We start from the raw sequence: 22818 nt of genomic DNA on the forward strand, positions 1-22818 counted from the left end.
ACCTATACCTACATCCCCTCTTGTTTGGACTAAGAAATTTTTCAATTGAATACAGTCTGAGAAGGCTTGGTCTATAGGATTGTCATCTATATATACCTACATCCCCTCTTGTTGGGACTTAGAAATTTTTCAATTGAATACACGCTGAGATGCCTTGGTCTATAGAATTGTCATCTATCTATACCTACATCCCTTCTTGTTTGGACATAGAAATTTTTCAATTGAATACAATCTGAGAAGGCTTGGTCTATAGGATTCTAATCTATATATACCTACATCCCCTCTTGTTTGGACTTAGAAATTTTTCAATTGAATACAATCTGAGAAGGCTTGGTCTATAGGATTGTCATCTATCTATACTTACATCCCCTCTTGTTTGGACTTAGAAATTGTCAATTGAATACATGCTGAGATGACTTGGTCTATAGGATTCTAATCTATATATACCTACATCCCCTCTTGTTTGGACATAGAAATTTTTCAATTGAATACACGCTTGGATGCCTTGGTCTATAGGATTGTCATCTATCTATACCTACATCCCTTCTTGTTTGGACTTAGAAATTTTTCAATTGAATACACGCTGAGAAGGCTTGGTCTATAGGATTCTCATCTATATATACCTACATCCCCTCTTGTTTGGACTGAGAATTTTTTCAATTGAATACACGTTGACTTGCCTTGGTCTATAATATTTTCATCTACCTATACCTACATCCCTTCTTGTTTGGACTTAGAAATTTTTCAATTGAATACAATCTGAGAAGGCTTGGTCTATAGGATTGTCATCTACCTATACCTTCGTCCCGTCTTTTTTGGACTTTGAAATTTTCAATTGAATACACGTTGAGATGACTTGGTCTATAGGAGTCTCATCTACCTATACCTACATGCCCTCTTGTTTGGACTTGGAATTTTTCAATTGAATACACATTGACTTGCCTTGGTCTATAGGATTGTCATCTACCTATACCTACGTCCCCTCTTTTTTGGACTTAGAAATTTTCAATTGAATACACGTTGAGATGACTTGGTCTATAGGATTGTCATCTACCTATACCTACATCCCCTCTTGTTTGGATTTAGAAATTGTCAATTGAATACACGCTGAGAATACTTGGTCTATAGGATTGTCATCTAGCTATACCTACATCCTCTCTTGTTTGGATTTAGAAATTTTCAATTGAATACACGCTGAGATGACTTGCAATGCAAAAAAAAAAAAAATGATGTCGCTTTTGGACTGTACTTGAATCTAAAATATACCTTCTTGGTCTTCTGGCTAAGATCAAGGGTAGTGTCTGTTCTTTCTAAATATGGTATAAAGATATTATGGGTTTTTTTTTGCACTGGGTGTCCATACAATGGAAATATATCACAGACTCCTATAAGGATATTGGAGATAAACTGTGATAACCAGATATATTCTGACACTACATTAACCAGATTACTTAGATAAATACTTTTACAGTTTTAACAAAAGGGCTATCGCAGGGCCTCCATTCATGCAGAATGTCCTCAGAATGCTCAGGAGCAATGTATTACATATGAAACAGGTTTCGCTAGTCTTTATAATTAACTTATTATAATAACTTATTATAATTAACTTATTATAATTAACTTACAATTAACTAGCTGGCTTTGCCAGTTTGCTATTACTTCTCAAAGTGTGCTACGTGAAAAACTTCAAACCAAAATTTTAAATCTCAAACATATCACTCATAAGTTGTAAACACAATACAAAAAACTTTTGCATATATTCATATAGATAAATATTAATATTTTGGTAGTTTCTTGTCCAGAATTCACCCTATATTAAAAACAAAAATAAAGAAAAATCTATGATATACATACTCATGACTGAACAAAAATGTCAAATTCCAAAAACCATGTAAATTGATTAAGTAGTTTTCTTTTTAACTTAGAAAATCAACTTTTATGAGTAAGCAAGAAGAAACTGTCTCATGTTACCATCTTGAAGAAGCAAAGCTAGCTAATTCAACTATAATTCAAATTTGCGAGATCAGCCTTGTAATACCTATGAGTTCTCATTAATTGCTTAAAATTGTTTAACAATTATTTTCTATATAAAAATAAAACTGTTTGATCAATTTATGTGGTTTTCGGAATATGATCTCTAATTCTGTCCCAGATACATACATCACAAAGATTTTTCTGTATTTTTGTTTTTTTTAATATGGGGGAAATCTGGACTACCACGATTAATTTTGATGACAATTTAATTAACTGCCAAGAAAGGAGATCATTTTGCCCGAGTTATTGTGTGTACACATTTGTTTTTAATTACAATTTTTAGAGAGGGGGAAAGAGACAGAAGAATTACTCAGTATCTTTCTTATGCTTTGTATCTTTTCCTAGTTTAGTTTAAAATTATGTTCCCTAAAAATTAATCCGCAAATATTTTAAGAAATGTTTAATAATTTATAGTTTTTGTTTATTAAATCACTTTGATATTATTAATATCGACAAAACTGTTTCTACTATTATATAAAAGGAACTTGGTGTGCGTGTGATTTCGTTCTCTATGAACTCGAAAGCAGTTGGGTCAGTACTTTATGTGCCTGGCAGTGTTCTTACATAGGTTTTGTATCAGAATGTCTTCGATAAGTATCGATAAGCAAAATAATCGGATGAAAGAAGGCACAGATGATTTTGACCAAAGTTAACACCTTACACAGCCTAACACCACAAGTGCATTTGAGAAGTTTGATAACCACACAAGCTGAAAGGCCTGACATATAAAATCAACTGTAGGTTCTTTGCTATGACAGGGACACGTTCAAAATGAATGTTTCTGTTTTAAACACATACATTAAGTGGCTTCATGCCTTGTCTGGAGCGATTTCCATTAAAAGAAAAAAACCTCCCAGTTCAGACTAATTTTTAAGCAAATGGAATGTAACTCTTTTTATTTTATTTATTTATTTTTTAAATTCAATTTTTACCCCAAACAAGGCACAGTGCCACTTTGAAGTAGGGGCTACTATCTGGGACATTAGTTGCAGGGATAAAATGAAGGGTGGTTGGCAGCAAGATGTCTGTTCACATTACACTTGAACTTCTGCATGTCAGTACAGTTGGGAAAACAGGATCTCGGATGGAAGGAAGTTCCAAAGTCTAGTAGTTCTGGGGAAGAAACTATTGGAGTAGAAGGCTTTCTTACATCCAGGGATCTCTACTGTAAAGGGGTGGGATTTAGCTGCTTGTTGGGTTTGTCGGGGGTATTTACGTCAAGAGGGTACAAGTGCTTGTAGTTCGTCAGAGCATTCACCGTTAAAATACTTGTAGAACAGGCAAAGAGATGCAGCATGTCATCGATGGGGCAGAGGCTGAAGCTTAGATGACAGTTCAAGACCTATCAGGTTGGCGACTCTCTTTTGAACCTTGTCCAGGAGTGAGAGACAAGTAGCAGATGCACCAGCCCAAATGTGACAACAGTACTCCATACATGGGCGAATGGTGGCCTTATAGAAGAATAGGATACTTTCAGACATAAGTAATTTTCTAGCATGGTAGAGAGAGCTCACCTTGTTTGCAGCAGCCTTGGCAATGCTCTCAATGTATCTGTTCCAACTCATGTTTCCTGTGAACGTTAGGCCGAGGAGCTTAAAAGAAGTACTTTAAGGTAATGTGTTTTTAGTCATTGCTATTCGTGGTAGAGAAGGTTTCTTGCAATTATTGAAGGAAACAAGCTTAGTCTTGGCAGCATTGAATGTGACCATCCATTTTTGTCCCCATTCCACTACGGATTGGAGTGTTTCTGCCATTTCCTTCGATATGTGTTCATTTTTTTACCCCTCGTGTCTGTTAACAGGCCCATCTCCATTGTTTTCCATCATTTTTTTTTTTTTTATCTGACAAAGGCGGCATCTGCTCGGATTAAAGAAATTTATATCTTGAAAATATGTTTTTTTATTGACTGATATTTCTTTTATTTCGTAGGTTATTGTGAGGTTGACTACACCGAAAAGGGCTGGTTTTGTCGTTACATCGACCGGACACCCGAGAGCATTCAAAGGCAATTAGCGAATAAAGCGAAGGAGAAGATGGAGATGGATGATGAGGAAAGAAGTGCAAAATTTATCGAGAAGCAAATTCAACGTGCGTCCGGATCTGAGAAGGTGAAGAAAATCGAGCCGGAATTCACGGAGCTTAAACGCGACAATGAAGAAGAAAAAGGTAAAGATTTACTGATTCACACTTAAATTCTTTGTAAAGGGTGGAACGATAAAATTATCCCTTAGAAAAGACAGCATGATTCCATTTCCGTTTGATGAAAACCGGCCCACAAGTCTAAAGAGATGTCTTTTTGGCCTCAGAAGGAGTTCTACGACTTTGTATCCTTCTCTCACTGCCCTCCCATCCTCCTCTGACCTGAACCCACTGGACTACTTCGTTTGGTTATACATCGAGAACATCACCAACATGACCTCCCACAACACCAAAGCCAGCCTGATTGCCGCCATCTGCCAAATATTCTCTGATTCCTATCAGCGCTTGTGGAAAAGGCATGCTCCCAGTTCTGGACCTGTATCAAGGCGGTGATTGAGGCTGAAGGTGGCTACATTGAATAGATGTCAGCTCTACTACATAATCAAGTTATCTGAATTGATTTTTTTTCATTAAAAGTTTTAAAATAAAGTTGTAGTGTTGTTGTCTTTAGGGCAACACTTTTATCATTCTACCCTGTGTTAGTGTTATAATTCCACAACAGACCTACGTTTATGGCATGATTCCTCGATAAGCATCAATTTCTAAGTGATTAAAGATGCAAAAAAGAATTAAAAAATCTAAAAAAAATAAAGAATTTCTCGGCATATCATAATTATTAATACCTTGCAGAAGATTATTCCTAAACGAGAATGGTTTTTTTTTTTTTTTCACCTTCACCCCAAACAAGGCACATTGCCACTTGGACGTAAGAGGCTACTGATTGAGACGATGCCCAAGAAAGATTAATAAAATGTTGGTTTACATTACATTTAAACTTCTGCATATCAGTACAGTCAGGGTAGCAGGAAGGGAATTCCAACGTCTAGCTGTTTGAGAGAAGAAACTATTAGAGTAGAAAGCTTTCTGGCATTTAGGGACCTCACGAGTGAAAGGGAATGATTTTGTTGTGGGGGCACACCCCATTAAAATACTTGTATAACATGGCATAGAGATGCAACATTGTGATGATGGGACAGGGACTGGGGCTTAGTTGACAAAGCGGGACCGATTAGATTGGAGACTCCTTTTTGGACCCTATCCAAGAGGGAGCGACTAGTGCTAGATGCACTAGTTAAGGTTGTTGCAACAATACTCCATATATGAATGAATGGTGGCCTTATAGAGGTATAGGATACTCTCAGGTATGAGTAGTTCTCTAGCACGATAGAGGGAAGCCACCTTCCTTGCAGCAGTCTTCACAACATCCTCAATGTATTTCTAAGTGATTAAAGCTGAGAAAAATGAGAATTAAAAAATACATTAAGTAAAGAATTTGTTATGTGTCGGCATATTATAACTATTAATGCCTTGCAGAAGATTGTGTCTAAAGACAAATATGTGCACATGTGTGTAGTGGAGGAAACATGGCTGCTTACAGTTGACTTGACATAGACATTTTATTTACAAAGAGGCAACACATAGAATGATACAAATTACGGTGCTTATTCACTTTGGCACTTATGGCGATAAACAAAAATGAAGAAAAATTTTTATCGTGTACCTACTTGTCACAGAATGAAGATGGCATATTCCAAAAATCACAAAAATTGATTAAGTAGTTTTTTTATTTTTTCTGAAAAACAAATTTGCCATTTTTTTACAAATAAGTGAAAGCTGAAGCCATTTTAAGCATCTTCAAATTTTGTTTCTAACTTTTTATAAAATGACCCTTCTAAAAAAAAAAAATTTTTTTTTCATTCTTTTAAAAATTTAATTTTCTGGGAAAAAGAAATACACATTATTTTAATAAATTATTGTTTTGTTTCAAATCTTACACTTCCGCTGTTTTTCTGACAATATCCCTTCCCTCAATTGAAATGAAAGTCAGTTGTCTGCCCTTGATTATACTATGGCTGCTATTTTTCCCCCCTTCATCAACAATGAGTAAAATTTGATTTTCTTGAATAAAAAAACAAACTACTTGGTCAAATTACATGACTTTTCGAATATTTCATCTTCATTCCCTGACTGGTACGTACATCATACAGATTTTTCCATATTTTCTTTACTTTTAATTGCTGCTATAAATTCCAATTTGAATAAACGCCTGTGGAACTCTGTTCCATTTTCCTGCTTTCCAACTGACTACAATACGGTTGTCTTCAAGTCTAACGTAAACAAATTCTTGATGAGCCATCTCCTTAAATAATCCAATTTACCCAATTCCCATGACTAACGATTACTACAACATGTTCTCATTGACTACTGTACGCTCATTAACCTTTATGCCTGAGTGGCCTTCGGGCCTTAATAAGTGGTAACTCCTTTGTAAAAAGAAAAAAAGCCGCATTTTTTTTATATAGCTTTGCTGAACTATAAGTGAATTCTTTTATAACTTTGCTGAACTGTAAATGAATTTTTTCTATAGTCTTGCTGAACTGTAAATGAATTTTTTCTATAGTTTTGCTGAATTATAAATGAATTTCTTTATGTAAGCTTTGCGAAACCCTATATGAATTTCTTTAGCTATATAAAGAAACTAATATTTACTCAATATTAATTTCTTTCTTTTTATTTTCTTTTTTTACTTGGGAGTCATCACTTATCAAGGCTCAAAGGCCACTCAAGGATAAGGGTTAATGAATGTAAAGTAGTAGTGTAGTAATTGTTAATGGTGTAAATTGGGTAGAATTTGATTATGGGGACGGCCCGACAAGAACTTGTTTACATTGGATTTGAAGGCTACCATGTTGTATTCAACTGGGAAGCAGAACAGCAGAACAGTGTTCCACAGGCAGGAAGTTCTGGGAAAGAAGCTTTGTTCATGAAATCTGCATTTAGATTTAGGCACAGTTAGAGTGTGTGGGGATTGTATATAGTTGTTGTAGCTAGTCGAGTGTTTTTTGTGAAAATTTGGTAAGAAGGAATCATAGGATTTTAGTGGCGCATTTACCATGAAAATAACAATAGAGCAGAGACAGGCTTGCAACGTTTCTTCTGTGGGGAAGAGGTTGCAGAGAAGAGAAGAAAAGGGCATCACATACGAGCTGTCAAAGCTGGTTTTGAACTCTATCAAGGTTTGATAGGATGAACCAAGCAAATGTGGCAACAGTATTCCATTTTTTTTTTATATAGCTAAAGAAATTATTATAGGGTTTAGCAAAGACATATATATATACTCTAAACAAATTAATTTCTTTCTATAGTTGAAGTAAATGAATATTAAAGAAAGAATATTAACCACTTTTTAATGAGAGTTTGTTACTTCAGCAACTCTGAAGAGTTCACCCACAAAACAATAGCTCCAGAACCACTCCAACATTGGTGAAAACACCCTGGAGTCCAGTTGAAGACATGGTTACACATCATCAAAGCTAACATCAAACCTAGCTTTGGTCCAAGGGTCTATAGTGTTCGCCGCTGGTCCTGAAACTGGCTGCCTATCACTATCTTGGATGTTGTCAACTGTCGTGCATGGTCCGTGCTTGTCCGGAATGCTGTGTGTTCTACTGGAGTGGCCAGCTCAACCCATCCTGGGTGAATGTCACTTCAAGTCAATCCAGATTCCTTCACTATGGATTTTGAGATCTTCAGGATACACAAATCTAAATAATGAGGGAGTTTTTTTTTTTTGTTTTGTTTTTTTTATAAATATTGCTTATAAATTTTCAAATTTAAAAGCTGTAGCTCAGCCCATCCTGGGTAAATGTTGCCTTAAGTCAAGTCATTTAAAAAAAAAAAAAAAGAAACTTTTTAAAGTAGTTCATTCTAACTAAATGTGACTATTTCCTTTGAAGAAATATGTTTCTTCTAATTCTCTGAGACATAAGTGTTGACAGACATCCAGACATACAATTTATATTACTATACTATATATTTACTGTTTTTAATTCTGGAATTTAATTTGATACTATTTAAAAAATTTTTTTTTTTTTTTTACATTTTTATTTAAAATTTTTTAAATTTCTTTTACATTTTTATTTAAAAATATTTATTTTTTTTACATTTTTATTTAAAAATATTTTTTTTTACATTTTTATTTAAAAATATTTTTTTTTACATTTTTATTTAAAAATATTTTTTTTTTTACATTTTTATTTAAAAATATTTTTTTTTTTACATTTTTATTTTAAAATTATTTTTTTTACATTTTTATTTAAAATTTAAAAAAATTTTTTTTACATTTTTATTTAAAATTTAAAAAATTATTTTTACATTTTTATTTAAATTAAAAAAAATTTTTTTTTACATTTTTATTTAAATTTTTATTTTTTATTTTTTTACATTTTATTTAAATTTTATTTAAATTTTTTTTTTTTATTCCAGTGGCTTTTAACCTTGGTTGCGCCAAGAAAAAAGAGGATGACAAAAAGTAAGTAAAAATTTTTTATTTTTTAAATTTTTTTTACATTTTTATTTAAAAATTGTTTTCAGGCTTCTTTTCAATTATAAGGAAAGAATTGTGCTTTATATTGAAAGAATACCTGATTAAGATTTATTAAGTTTTGCGCCACTTTATCTTTGCTTACAAAAATTAAAATCAAGATATAATGATACTAAACCTCATGCCTAGAAATGATAAAATTGTCGCCCTAGATACGACAACATGATTCCATACCTGTTTTGATGAAAACCAGTTTTCTTTTTATTGTTGTTGGCCAGTTGTGTGCAAATCTCAAAAGCAATAGGAACCGTCTATCATGTTTGAAAGTGACACAATGTTCAATAAGCTGTACAACTCATGCTCTCAACCGATCCAAGTTTTGACAACAGGACCATTGCCAGCACCCTCAAAATGCATCGTTGGATTGCTATGAATAACAGGGATATGCCCAGAGTGACGAAAACAAAGTTTCCAGCCACGGTTATGGTCTTTGGTATCTTTTAAAGTGTGTTTTACAGTGATGCCCACATCATGCCACCTCACATCTTCAAAGTCAGTTTGAAAGTCAACACCAAAGTGTACCTTGATGTGTTTAAGAGTGTTATGATCCCCTGGTGCAATCAGGTGGCTGCTGGCAGACCCTGGGTATGGCAGCAGGACTCGGCACCGGTCCACAAGTCCAAAAAGACCCAGGCTTGGCTTCTGGAGTGCTAGGAATTTGTACCCTTCTCTCACTACTCCCTACCCAGACATAAACCTGCTGGACTACTTTGTTTGGTCATATGTCGAGAACATCACCAACATGACCCGCCCCCCCACAACATCAAAGCCAGCTTGATCACTGCCATCTGTTGAGTATTTCCTGTGATTGAGGCTGAAGGCGGCTACATTGAATAAATGTCAGCTCTATTACATAATCAAATTACCTGAATTGAGTTTTTCAATAAAGTTTTAAAATAAAGCTGTAGTGTTGTTTTCTTTAAGGCGACACTGTTATTGTCTCACCCTATAGTCTGCAAACATACTTCCTAATTTCTGGCGTAACACTACCGGAAGCGGTGATAAGGCAAATCAGTTCCTTCACCTTTTTCTCTCACGTCTATAAATTATTTGTTATTTTGATTTCAATAATTTTATTTTTATACTTTCATAAGCATAGTTTTTTTTATATAAATTCAAAGAAGAAATTTTTCTTTTTAATTAAAAAAAAAATATTTTTCTGATTTCATAAATGTATACTTCTTATAAAATTTCAAATGAAATTAAAACATTTTTAAAATTTTGTCATTAAAAGTGCAAATAAAGACTAATCATGTTATTTTTATCTGCATATAATTTGTTAATTTTTATTGTATACTTTTCAATGATGTTTGTATCTTATACTTTATTTCAATAAATCACTTCACAATAGAAATACTGAAGAACAATAAAAGTGAAGGAACTGATTTGCCTTGTCACTGCTTCCGGTAGCAGCCACGCCGGAAGTTAGGAACTACATTACTGACTATAACCGAATAAATTACAATATTTATTGATCCATCAAATTCAAACAAGAAAATTATAATAATGAAAAATCTGGGTGATTATAACTGAATTTTTAAATGAGAGTTTCTGTTTGGATTGACTTCAGCAAAAACAAATTAAATGCAAAAATTTTTTTTTTTAAAGGTTAAAATGTAATTGTTGATTTCAAAGTCTAATGAATAAAAATGTTCCCTTGATGATTGTCTCTAAAACAATTAATTCCCAAGTTTGAAAAAATGCACCTGTAGAAATGTTGTGAAAAATCACAACCAAGATGAGGATAGTAATCAAAAAAAAAAAAAACTCTCATTTTATTTTTCAGAATGGAAGTAAAGAATGTGTTGAAAAATGTTTCTGAAAGCAAACCCAAAGTAACAAAACCTTTCAAAGAACCCCTTGCCCCTGTTGGCGCCAAGCGGAAATCATCTGCTTTGGATGAAATCATGAAGGTCAGTGTTTTTGTGCCATTTCCTTCTTTATTGATTTTTATTTTATTTATTTTGGACTTGTGGACCGGTGCTGAATCCTGCTTCCATACCCAGGGTCCGCCAGCAGCCACCTGATTGCACCAGGGGATCTTGTTTAGTTTATCCCAAACAAAACATATTGCCACTATTTGCAACCATGTCTACCGGAGATTATGTGAGAAGATGAGTGAGATGTTTATTCACATTACATTTAAAATTTTGCATGTTAGTACAGTCAGGGAATAATACACAATCACGTTGACATACCAGTTCTCTGAAGTTAAGCAATGATGAGCCTGGCCAGTACCAGATGGGTGACCAGTTGGGAAGGCTAGGCGCTGCATGTACCGCACAGATTTATAAGAAATTTCCAGGTTGGTGTCTGGAGGAGCATTAATTCACTGGGTGAGATGCACCCCTCGTCTTAGATAAGACATGCATCTAGGAAGAGGTAACTCTGATGATGTCGGCAGGTCATGAAGGAAGATTAATCTCTAGCAGATCAATGGTTCTATGGTATTAAGAGTTATTCAACTGCAGCTATGCGGATGATCTAAGAACAACAGGTAGATGCAAACAGGTGAGTCAGATGCCACTGTGCTGGGGAACGTAATGGCAACCCACCCCATGTATTCTGCCAAGTTCAAAATCATGTGATGTCTTCAGAGGAATCGGACCAACAATGGACTGAAGTTTGTGGAGAACCCTAACCATCATTTCATCTACAGCATGAACAATGCCACAACACAAGAAGACAGTTAGGGAAGCAGGAAACAGGGAGGAAATTCTAATGTCTAGCAGTTTTAGGGAAGAGACTATTAAAGTAGAAGGCTTTCCAACATCTATGATTTGGCATTTATGGATGCTTAATTAATTTGCCTCACGTATTGCATTAACTTCTGATAGCTTGGATACCAACCTACGAAGTCAAAGGTGACTTGTGACTGTGTTCAAATCTCCTGACTGGCTATAATTATCATCTTCTATCTATATAAATAAAATGAACTCATTTTTCCCCTATGACTTTGACCTTTATAGGAATGCACCTGTATACATTTGCTGCAGCCGTATCATTCACAAACTGAATCACGACATCTGCCGTATGTTATAGGGTTAATACATATCCAGTATCTCGCTGATCAGAGTTTCCTATATTCTGTCTGGTGAGAGTCCACTGTAGAAATCGGTTACATTTAATGGAAGTAGTAAAATAAACTCTCTCTAACAAATTCATCCTACCACCGCCACTCACACCGTTCCAGACCGTTCACAGCAGACATTTAAAACCGACCACCGGTTAGAATTTATCTAAAGACTGGACTGGACTTACGCTGAAACGAACCACGCTTACTTTGCCATTGGTTAGCATAAAACATAAACACAATTCATAAAGCATTTATTATGATAAAATTAAATTCAAACAGAACACAATCCGTTACCTGGAATTGAATTCAGGAGACATTTAAAACCGACCACCGGTTATAATTAATCTAAAACCTGGACTGGACTTACGCTGAAACAAACCACGCTTACTTTGCCATTGGTTAGGATAAAACATAAACACAATTTCTAAAACATTTATTATAATAAAATTAGATTCAAACAGAACCTGGAATTGAATTCACAATTACATTACTTCGATTTCGTTATAACCCGCGTGGTTAGAGTTTAATGAAAACCTGAATTGACATTTACGTGAAACGCACCAAACTTACTTACACAAACACAACTTACGTTTTGCTCTTTCCTTACGTGCTTCTTTTTCTTTCTTTCTTTCTTTCTTACCTTTCGTTGTCTTTTTGCTTTATGGGTGATGGTGGTGGGGGTACTTCCCTATGTTTCTCTTTCTTTCCATAAACATAAACACAAACTAAACGCTATACTGCGATTTACGCTACGGCATGTTTAAGATCGTCACATTCATAATCTTTCCTTTCGCTCTTTCCTTCTTTCTTTCTTTTCTCTCCATTTTCTGCTCTTTCCATTGTTAAAACGAAACGAAACAACCTGATATTCCAGGTTTTACTTACACTATCACTCTACGACTCTTACTTGTGTATCCAACTCTATTTGTGCCACGTTCCTTTACTTTTTCACCGTACCACTTACCAGACGACATTCAGGTAAATTTATATGCGGCGATATTCACGTACATGGACTTCCCTTTTTGTTCTTTTTCTTGGCGGCCGGTTTACGTTACTACACGTTAGCCATGGATCGGGCGATCGCTGTCAGACGTCACGATAATAAGACTTCTTTTTTTTTTTTATTTTTTACTTTTATTAACAAATAAAAAAAAAAGATTGAAAATACTTTCAAACATTAAGTAAACTGATTCATGTAAGTAAAAAAAAGTAGCATTTATTGCCTTTGGTAATAATTATTTATTGCTTATTTGTTTTGTTTTTCACCTTTTTTTCGACTAACCATTCTTAAATCTCACTATAAAATCGATTTTTCCAAGTACATTTTAGGTGGGGTGGGGTGGGGGGTTCCAACCTCTGAAGGGGGTTTGTATTACTGTATACATAGATTCGAAAAAGTTGTCAAAAAAAAAACAAATATATAACAATTAAATGTTATCAAAGCCAAGATAAGTTACTTTTCTGCAAAACTGGATATATTTTTCGTGTTTTTATTCAATGTAACATATTTATTCAGCTCGAAAACCGATGGCGTCTCACACCCTCTTTAACACCGTAAGTATAGAAAAAGGTGTTATAAATACAAAACTATACAAAATACTATTAAAAACACGCCGAATATATGTCAACCTATTGACCGAGTTTTTAACAGTATTTTATTAGGTTTTTTATTTATAACATCTTTTCCCAAACTTACCGTGTTAAAGAGAGAATCAGACTCCATCTTGAATGTTCCAATACATCGGTAAACACTATATACTTTTCGAGCTGAATAAACATGTTACATTGAATAAAAACACGCAAAAATATATCAAGTTAGGTAGAAGAGTAACTTATCTTGCCTTTGATAACATTTATTTGTTATATATTTGTTTTTTGACAACTACGGAACATTATGGAGTTTTTTTTGGGGGGGAGAATTAGCGATTTTGCAAAATTTCAGACGATTACTTAAAAATCAAGCGATTATTTCCCTTTCGTTATAAACTTTTTTTTTTTTTATTTCTTTGTTTAATAAATATTTTGTGGGGTTTGTATTACTCTACACATAGATTCGAAACAGTTGTCCAAAAAGAACTATATAACAAATAAATGTTATCAAAGGCAAGATAAGTTACTTTTCTAATAAACTGGATATATTTTTCGTGTTTTTATTCAATGTAACATGTTTATTCAGCTCGAAAAACATACAGTGTTTACCGATGTATTGGAACATTCAAGATGGCGTCTGATTCTATCTTTAACACAGTAAGTGTGGGAAAAGATGTTATAAATAAAAAACCGGATAAAACACTGTTAAAACTCGCTCAATATATGTTACCGTGACATAGGTTGACGGCGGGTTTTTCATAGTATTTTGTATAGTTTTTTATTTATAACACCTTTTTCCATACTTACGGTGTTAAAGAGGGTGTGAGACGCCATCTTGAATTTTCGAATACATCGGTAAACACTGTATGGTTTTCGAGCTGAATAAATATGTTACATTGAATAAAAACACGATATATATATATATATCCAGTTTGGCAGAAAAGTAACTTATATTGGCTTTGATAACATTTATTTGTTATATATTTGTTTTTTTTTTTTTTTGGACAACTTTTTCGAATCTATGTGTACAGTAATACAAACACCCATTTTGTGTTTTATATACATAAAGTACAATTGTTGAATGTTACTGTTTTGCTTATATTCGTTGGGGGGGGGGACAATTAAAAAATTAAGAAAGATTAAAATGAAGTGAAATTTAAGTTTCCGTTCCATTTTTACAACAACCGTAAAACAGTACATACTCAGCAAGTTTTATCGTAATTTATAAGCATACTGAAACACTAAATCAACATTTTATTTATTTTTTTGCATAATTAATGATGGAAGTATTTTTCTGTTTATTTTCTTAACATCTGTTAAAAAAAAAAAATAATTTGTACATTCTCTTGAAAAAAAGAATCAAACTTTTCTCTACTTTCACATGTGTTCCATTTTAACAAACTGAGCCACAGCAACGCGTGGCCGGGTACAGCTAGTACTGAATAAAATGAAAGTTTGAAATGTGTCCAGGTATAAAAATAATTGTTAATATTTATTTGAAAAATTGTTATTGTTATATGCTTGTAATGTTAATACTTATTTGAATAATATTATTGTTAATATTATAATATATTATAGTCAGGTTCCTAATGGCACAATTTTAACGTTTGTGGGAACTTTTTGGAGATTTGCAAATCTATACATTTTTGGAAAGGTTATTGTCTAAGGAATCAGAAAACCAATGTTTGCATTTGCCCAGATGCCTATATGGCGGCCATATTGGATTTACAAAATGGCTGCCGTAAAATGTACGTTTTGTAATATCTTGGCTTCTAAATACGCTGGAACACTGATTTTAACTGCTAAACCTACATTTTCAGGGTCCAGGAAGCCACTGGTGGTAGTTATAAAATTTTCCCATATGTATATATGGCAGCCATATTGGAATTTTACAAAATGGCTGCCGTCAAATGTATGTTTTGTAATACCGTGGCCTCTAAATAAGTTGGAACAATGATTTTAACTGCTAAACCTACATTTTCAGTGTCAAGGAAGTCAATGGTCCACGTTATCATTTTATCTTTTGTACCCCACCCCCCTTTTGAAACACATAATCCAATATATGAGTAAAAAACTTAACAACCCTGGCAGTTAGTCAGAAAATTATTTTTATTGAAATGCCTTTTAACTGTAAACTTTGAATGTTTGTGCAACCATCTTAAACATAATTAGATGTTTGATCATAGTCTATGTATAATAATCATCATCAACATCATCATCAACATCACTTTCATACATCACAGCTTGGGAATCTTCATCGTTTTCGCACTGCCTGCTGCACCGACACATATCAGTACAAGCTAAGTCTTTAGACCTGCAAGAGCATCTGCCAGAAGAACAGTCAAATATACATTTGCATGTGATCATCTCAAGAAGTGCCTTAGGGGCTGGGAGGACCTCTGTGGTCGTTGGTTTTAGGGTGCCATCCAAATCTTTGAAGTACCCATTTTCCAGAGGATCCAGTTGTGAAATCTGCAGAGCAATGGTTGCTTGTGCCCATACTCTTGCTTGGACATGGACTCTTAAAATATGCTGCTTTAGAGCTCCAGGTGTTGGAGGGAGCCTGTCACTTTCTGCCCTATGCTTGCAGAACAGATGCCATCGCAGTTCAGGGATTGTTTTTATGTTGATCCCTTTTGGCGAGTAAGCTGCACATACAAAGGATTCCAGTTTTGACAGCATTCCATCTGTCACTTCTGCTTCATCCATAAGCATTTGCAGAGCATTGACAACATCTGAGTCTGCTTTGAGGTAGATCTGTAGCCAGGTTGTCTTGCATATACGAGAGAACCTCCCTGTGTTGTCGGTCCCAGTGAACGCATGGAAGGCTGGCAAAGCCTTTGCTCTTTCTTTACCTAGAGCTCGCCACAGTAGTTCAATTTGTATAACACAAGAGGACATAGAAATGGACGTGTTTTTCAGCAATAGGTCATAGTTTGCTGTGACTAGCACTAAAACGTCCGTATCTGGAGCGAAAAATACTAACTGTGCATCAGGTGGGTTTCGCTGTGAAGCCAGCACAGCCTGGTGGATAAGCAGCGTGTCTGCTTCCTCATGGTTATTTACTTCAAAGACCAGGTCTCTGTTGCTCTTAGTGTATCCAAAAGCAGATATGATGATCAGCTTGGATGATCCCTTGTTATACTCTAGAGTTTGGGCAGCAAGATAGTCAGTCAGATCAGCCTTCGTCTTGTCATGGGAGAGGAACCTCCTTATTGGGATGTGTTTGATGTTAGTGTCATCTCTGACTTGATACTGAACAGAAGCTTTTCCTTGTCTTCGTTTTTCTCTGGTTGCACTTTTCAGAGAATCTGCTCGGTATGTGTCAAAAACAAGGATGATTTCATCATAATCTCGTGTTAGTTGCATCAGTCTGTCATTGAAGCAGCTACTCAGATCCTTGAGTGTCACTAGAGTCGCTGGTTTCTTGCTCAGCTTCTGCACAAGCACCATGCCATCCACCAGTGCTATCTTCCGACTTGGCTGATCAGTAGATGTGGGCTCTGTAAATCCTGTATACGTTGTATCTTGGTGGGTAGAATTTCCAGCTTGAGGTGACTGGTCTTCATGGGGCATGTCTTCTCTTGTCAGCTTCTCAAGTAGATGGATTAACTTGGACTTGTTGTAGCATGGCAGCATTGTTCCATCAGGGGCAAACAGTGCTCTTGGTGTCAGAGTGAATTCATGGTTTCCTATGGCCTCTTTCTGGTTGATGTCTCGGCTTGACCTGGCAAGTACCATCAGCTTTGCAAACAGGTCCTTGGTCTCCTTCAGATCCACAGTATTGTCTCTGAGTTTCACTGTAATCTTCTTGTTCCCAGAAAGGAACATCTTGTTGTTCTCTTTCTTCACAGGGGCCCAGAGGCTGACATCTCCATTGATCCGTTCTGACACGTAATCCTTATACAACTTCTGTCCAGTGACATCAATATTCAAGATATGTGGTACATACTCATCTGGGATGTAGGCATTAGTGATCACATTGTACAGCTTTTCCACTTTAGTGGTAAAGGGGTTTCCATGGCTGAGCAAGGCTTCCTTGATCTTGTCGACTGTACCATGTGCCCTCTTGACTGCACTTGGTCCAAGCTCATAATGCTCTGTGATTCTGTCAGCTTCCATGCCAAACTGACTCTTGAACTCTTTTGACAGACGTGAAAGTTCTGGTGTGGCCAGAAAAAATCTCTGTCTGGCATTGGCATTGTTGGAGATGCCTATTATGCCAGAGCTAGTCTTCATCAGTTTGTTCAGGTGTTCACATGCATGGTCTGCCCCAAAAGACACGAAGGGAATGACACTTTCCGTGACTGATATATTGCCTGCTCGTAATTCCTCCCATGTATGAGGGTGATTGCTTCTCAAGTCATGCATATCTGCAATGTATCTTGGCCAGAGTCGCTTATACTTGATGCGGTCCATGGCAAAGAACAGTTTGCTAAGTGCTTCTCCAGCTTGCAGATGGAGTTCCAGGTCAGCATTTCGAGTTGCTGCAAAGAACAGAATCGCTTCCACCCAATCTAGATACCTCATCATGGCCTTGAACATTGCATTCTGGGATTTCTGTTCCTTCTATTTTTTAAATGCTGTGATGACCTCAGCAGTGGTCAAGGCTTCCTGAAGGGTGCTGTTTGCTTGCTTCACGGATTCAGCCTTCGTGTCTTTATCCTCAGAGCAGGCAGCTTCTACTCCTTCTGCTGCCATCAGGCACACATCTTTCAATTGTGGGTTATCCTTGAAGAACACCTCCAGAGCCATTTCATAGAGTGCTATGTATGAGTAGATATGGGCATGGAGAGCTCGCTTGTAGTGTGTGCATTTCAGGATTTGCCTTGTCGTGGCAGGACCATACACACCTGCTTCCACCCAGGCATCATCTATGCCTGAGTTCTCCATGGAGGCACCAAGCGCTCTGAGGGCAGCCATTATGACATGCAGTTCACCCAGTCTGGGAACAACCATTTGTTTCAAGTCAGGTCTGGCATCTAGGAGCTGCACCACCTTCTCATAAAGAGCCATGTCAAAGGTAATGACTGTGGGGTGATCTTCCCCAACTGCCAACTTTCTCGGCTTATTTGCTTGTACGATCACAGTTAGTAGAGTTGACCACTCGTGTGCCACCTCAGGGAGTAGTGGCAAGGCTCCAACCTGTGTCAAGGGAAGGCTTTCAGACAGCAGTGAGTTGTATCCTGCCCAGCCTGGAATCTTGCTGGAGGTTTCTCAAGGTTTCATTCTGGATAAAGCAGATGCAACAACCCATCCAAGCTGTGTCAGCTGATAGGATTCTGAGATCCCCTGGCCAATGGCAAACTGTTCTGACCTCTTGGTAGCCTGTGGTTTGGGCTTATTACAGTGAAGCATGTCTACATGATAGGGTGTGACTGATATACTCTTTGCATCACCTATAATCAAAGGTTCTGCAACAGGTTCTTTAGAAGGGTCAACTTTCTGGTACACTGCTGTGATGGTTCCGTGGGTGGTTCCCTTCCCATCAGGAGTATCCTCTGCAAAATCTGTTATCTACGACGAAAAACACAAAGGTCCCCTTCTTCAGGAATGGTGGTACATAGAGGCCTTGGTATGCTCTGGTGTTTTCTACAACAGCATTTGCCAGAGCAGTTTCCATGAGAAGGACACGGCGATGTGAAATAGCGTAGCCATTAGCATTGAGAAGATTCAACAGCTTCTTGTTGCATGTGTCATGGTGGACAGTCAGTGCCAGTCCCAGAACCTGAGAATTCCCTCGTGAACGGGGTGACTTAAATGCTGATTCATTGCTTGGCTTGTACCTTACCTGTTTACTGGATTTGAACCTATACATGATATTTTGGCTCACCGTCAGTGTTGCTCGGTCAACATCTTTAGTTCTCTTTACAGTTTCCAGCTTTTCAGCAGGCCCAACCATTATCCAATGGATTAAGGTGTATAATTCAGCTGGAACATCATTATTGTCACTAGATACCTGCATGACATTTCTTTCCTTGGGCTCTTTGAAGGTTACAATGCTTTTCCTTATCACCTGTGCTGCTTTGTAGATTGTCTTCATGCTGTTCTCCTCCTTACCAGTTGTCATTGAGGTATTAACCATGTCCTCTTCACATGCATCTGGGGAGTAGAGGACAGTTGGCTTCCTTATGTTTGGTCGAACAGACTTCAGGTGTGGCAAATAAGTAATGATCCTTTCTTTCAGCCATTTTCTACTGAATACAGGTACATGACCTTCAAAAACTTCCGAACCAAGCATATTAACATAAGTCGTTTCAATATCATCCATCCCAAGGTATGCTTTGTTTTTTGTTTCTACATCAATAAGATTTATCAGCTCAAGCAGACTCGCCTTTTGTAGAAAGGGTTCTTCAGCAGTTTTTCTAGTGTTAGTATCTCGAAGAGCATGGAACACATTTTGGGTCCAGCAAGCTTTGTGGTATAGGGCATCAATTGCATGTGCATCACCTGGTGATATGCAGGTGTTCAGCCTAGTTTTCAGTGCAGGATTATGGGACCTTTCCACAGCATCTTTGAGAGTTTTACCTGCATTCTCAGTCCTGATCTTGTACAGTTGTTGGCCATTGTCCTGTTGGCAGAAGAAGCACTCTTTCTTATCCAGTGGACTTGTATGTGATCGTGTGAATGGCAATGCAGAACCAGATGTAGAGGTGTCTGGAACAGCCTCTTCTGTAATTCCTCTTTTCTGCCCAGGCTTTTTGGCAGTGTAGTGTCCTGTAGCTAAAGCGTGTGCGATGCGATCTCTTGCACGTTGTATTTCAACTTTGTTAGTTGCACTCGAATGACATGAGCGATGCCAGACCGCCCTCTCTTCACACAATGTTTCTGGTGTGCAGTTCTGCAATCGCCTTTGGATTTGGATATAGTCCCCATCATTCAAACTAGCCCTCTCTAGAATTACTTGCAGTACGAGCCCATAGGACTCTAATCGAGGATGTTGCACCAAGACTTTCTTTTTATCATCAGACTGGCAGAGAATGCACTGCTTCCAGTTAATGGACTCCTTGGTTTGACATGCTTCCTCTCTACTTTGCGACTCATCACTCATGCCTCACCTACAAACAAAGAAAGAATTACAGTAATGTTAGAATAGCAATACAAAAACTACAAGTTCTCAAAGTATCAGAGGTAAATTAACAATTTGAATTAGTGATATAAAAGCAAGATTTTTTAGGAACAGCTGAAATATGAATTTATAAATGATACATATTTTTTATTACAAAGATATTGCAATAAAACAACACCACATCAGTTTGAACCCAGTTATGCATCTAAAGGTTAATGTTAAAGATGTTGTTGCTTTATAACTACCACCATTGGATTCTATGACCCTGAAAATGTAGGTTTAGCAGTTAAAATCAGTGTGCTGACTTATTTAGAGGCGAAGATATTAAAAAAACGTACATTTTACAGCGGCCATTTTGTAAATTCCAATATGGCTGCCATATACACATCTGGGAAAATTTTATAACCACCGCCATTGGTTTCCCTGGCCCTGAAAATGTAGGTTTAGCAGTTAAAATCAGTTTTTCAGCTTATTTAGAAGCCGCGATATTCAAAAACGTACATTTTATGGCGGCCATTTTGTAAATCCAATATGGCCGCCATATACGCATCTGGGCAAATGCAAACATTGCTTTTCTGATTCCTGAGACCAAAACCTTTCCAAAAATGTATAGATTTGCAAATCTCCAAAAAGTTCCCACAAAATTACATTAGGAACCTGACTATTAGTAGTATGATATGTAACATGCCTATTTGTTTTAAAAATGTTTTTGTAAATATATGTAATGTTAATATTTATTTAAAAAATATATATATATATATATATATATATATATCTCATTCAAACACTGCCGTGTTTGAATATATGATTACGTCTTAGTTTTACTCATTTAGAACTGCTTTAAAGCTTCATCGCTCACTCATTTTGTGACCAAATTTCAAACAATTTTTACAGTTCATAGGGCACCTTCTCAGCTAAATTTTGAAAAAAAAAATTTTCAATTTTTGTTCAGTAAAACAAAAGTCATAAAGTTACGGTGTTAAAAAATTCTCAGAATCTGTAAGGAATGTAGCGACGTTTTTTTTAATTTTTTTTTGATTGACTGTTGGTTACCATAGCAACCAAATCTGTTACGCCACCTCAAATCGGCTGGGAACAGCGGAGATGATGATGTAACAAGATAAAAAACAACAAAAAAAAAACTGTCACTAATAATTCACTGCTGTCCCGATCTGTCGCTCAGCTGTACTGTCGCTTATAATTCGCAGGTAACAAGTGAAACAGAAAAAATTTTATTTCAAAGCAAAGCCTGAAAAAAATCATGGATTACATAGAAAAATGCAAGCATAAAAAGTAATATGGTTAAGCTTAAACATGGAGAAGTAAAGGACTAGTTGTTAAAACTGGAAAAGAAAGACAAGATATTCTAGTAAAAATATAGTAAATTTATAACTTAAAATATTGCAGCATTAAGAATTTATATATAATGTTAAATTGAATTTTTAAGAAATTCTTAATGCTGCAATATTTTAAGTTATAAATTTATATTTTTTTACTAGAATATTTTGTCTTTTTCTTTTCCAGTTTTAATAACTAGTCCTTTAACTTTTCCATGTTTAATCTTGACCATATTACTTTTTATGCTTGCATTTTTTTATGTAATATATAAGATTTTTTTTTTTTAAATGTTATTAGATATATATATATATTATATATATATATAACGTTAATATTTGTTTTAAAAATGTTAATTATATTCACAGACATGACAAAAATGAATAGACATCCGAAGAAACAGTTTATTTCAATAAGCATATAATTTATAGAATAAAATAAAAAATAAATGGTCACAAATTTAATAACTAATACATGGCTGACATTCCTTTTGCTCTTTTTAATGCTAGGATGTCTGATGCAATAATGCTAAAAGTTCAGGCTTAGAAGATGGCTTCCTTTTCTTTTTACGAAAGTTCCAGTCTAATATGCTCCAAAGGCTTTCAATTTGGTTCATAGGACATGAGACTGACTTAACTATGGACATTTATTAATCCCATTTTGGCTCAACCAATGTTGTGTTGCCCTAGCAGAGTGACAAGGAGCACCGTCCTCCATAAATAGGGAGTTAGCTGAGTTCATTTTACTTTTGAAAATATTGGTAGGAGTCATTCATGTAATATTGAAACATATTTAGCAGAATTGATGTTTCCTTCGCACTCTATCAGGTCTGAGAGACCATCACTCCAAATTGCATCCAATACCATGACCAAGAAACGCCCATGTTTCAGTGTTAACTGCAGTCTTTTTAAGTCAAACTTTTGCTGAGGGAGCCTCCATACCCATGTACCCTTCCACTGTTGGAAAATAATGAAAATCGTGACTCATCAGGGAAAATGACATTGGGTCAAAAGGTCACAGGTCTCTCCACCATCTCCTAAGCCCAATCTTTTCTGCACTTGATATTGGCAGGACAAAGAAAAGCTCTACAGCTGTTCTGGAACTGACACTAGTTTGTGTTACAATGTCAGA

General features: G+C 35.9%; 1 protein-coding gene and 1 pseudogene across 1 annotated transcript in view; both read left to right on the top strand.

Moving 5' to 3' along the window:
* The first annotated feature begins 1262 nt into the window (after positions 1-1262).
* LOC145244082 (U2 spliceosomal RNA) lies at positions 1263-1437 on the top strand (annotated as a pseudogene).
* A 2506-nt stretch (positions 1438-3943) lies between these two features.
* The window catches only part of LOC145243632 (DNA/RNA-binding protein KIN17-like), a 29840-nt gene continuing 10965 nt past the window's right edge, over positions 3944-22818 (top strand). The window contains exons 1-3 of the mRNA XM_080106654.1: positions 3944-4200; positions 8500-8545; positions 10404-10530. Of these exons, the coding sequence (XP_079962780.1) occupies positions 4068-4200; positions 8500-8545; positions 10404-10530 (306 nt within the window). The 5' untranslated portion in view covers positions 3944-4067. The remainder of the gene's footprint in view (positions 4201-8499; positions 8546-10403; positions 10531-22818) is intronic.

Source organism: Euprymna scolopes, chromosome 22 (genome assembly GCF_053919585.1).
Source record: "Euprymna scolopes isolate OS-2025 chromosome 22, ASM5391958v1, whole genome shotgun sequence".
In the NCBI taxonomy this organism is placed as follows: Eukaryota; Metazoa; Mollusca; class Cephalopoda; order Sepiida; family Sepiolidae; genus Euprymna; species Euprymna scolopes.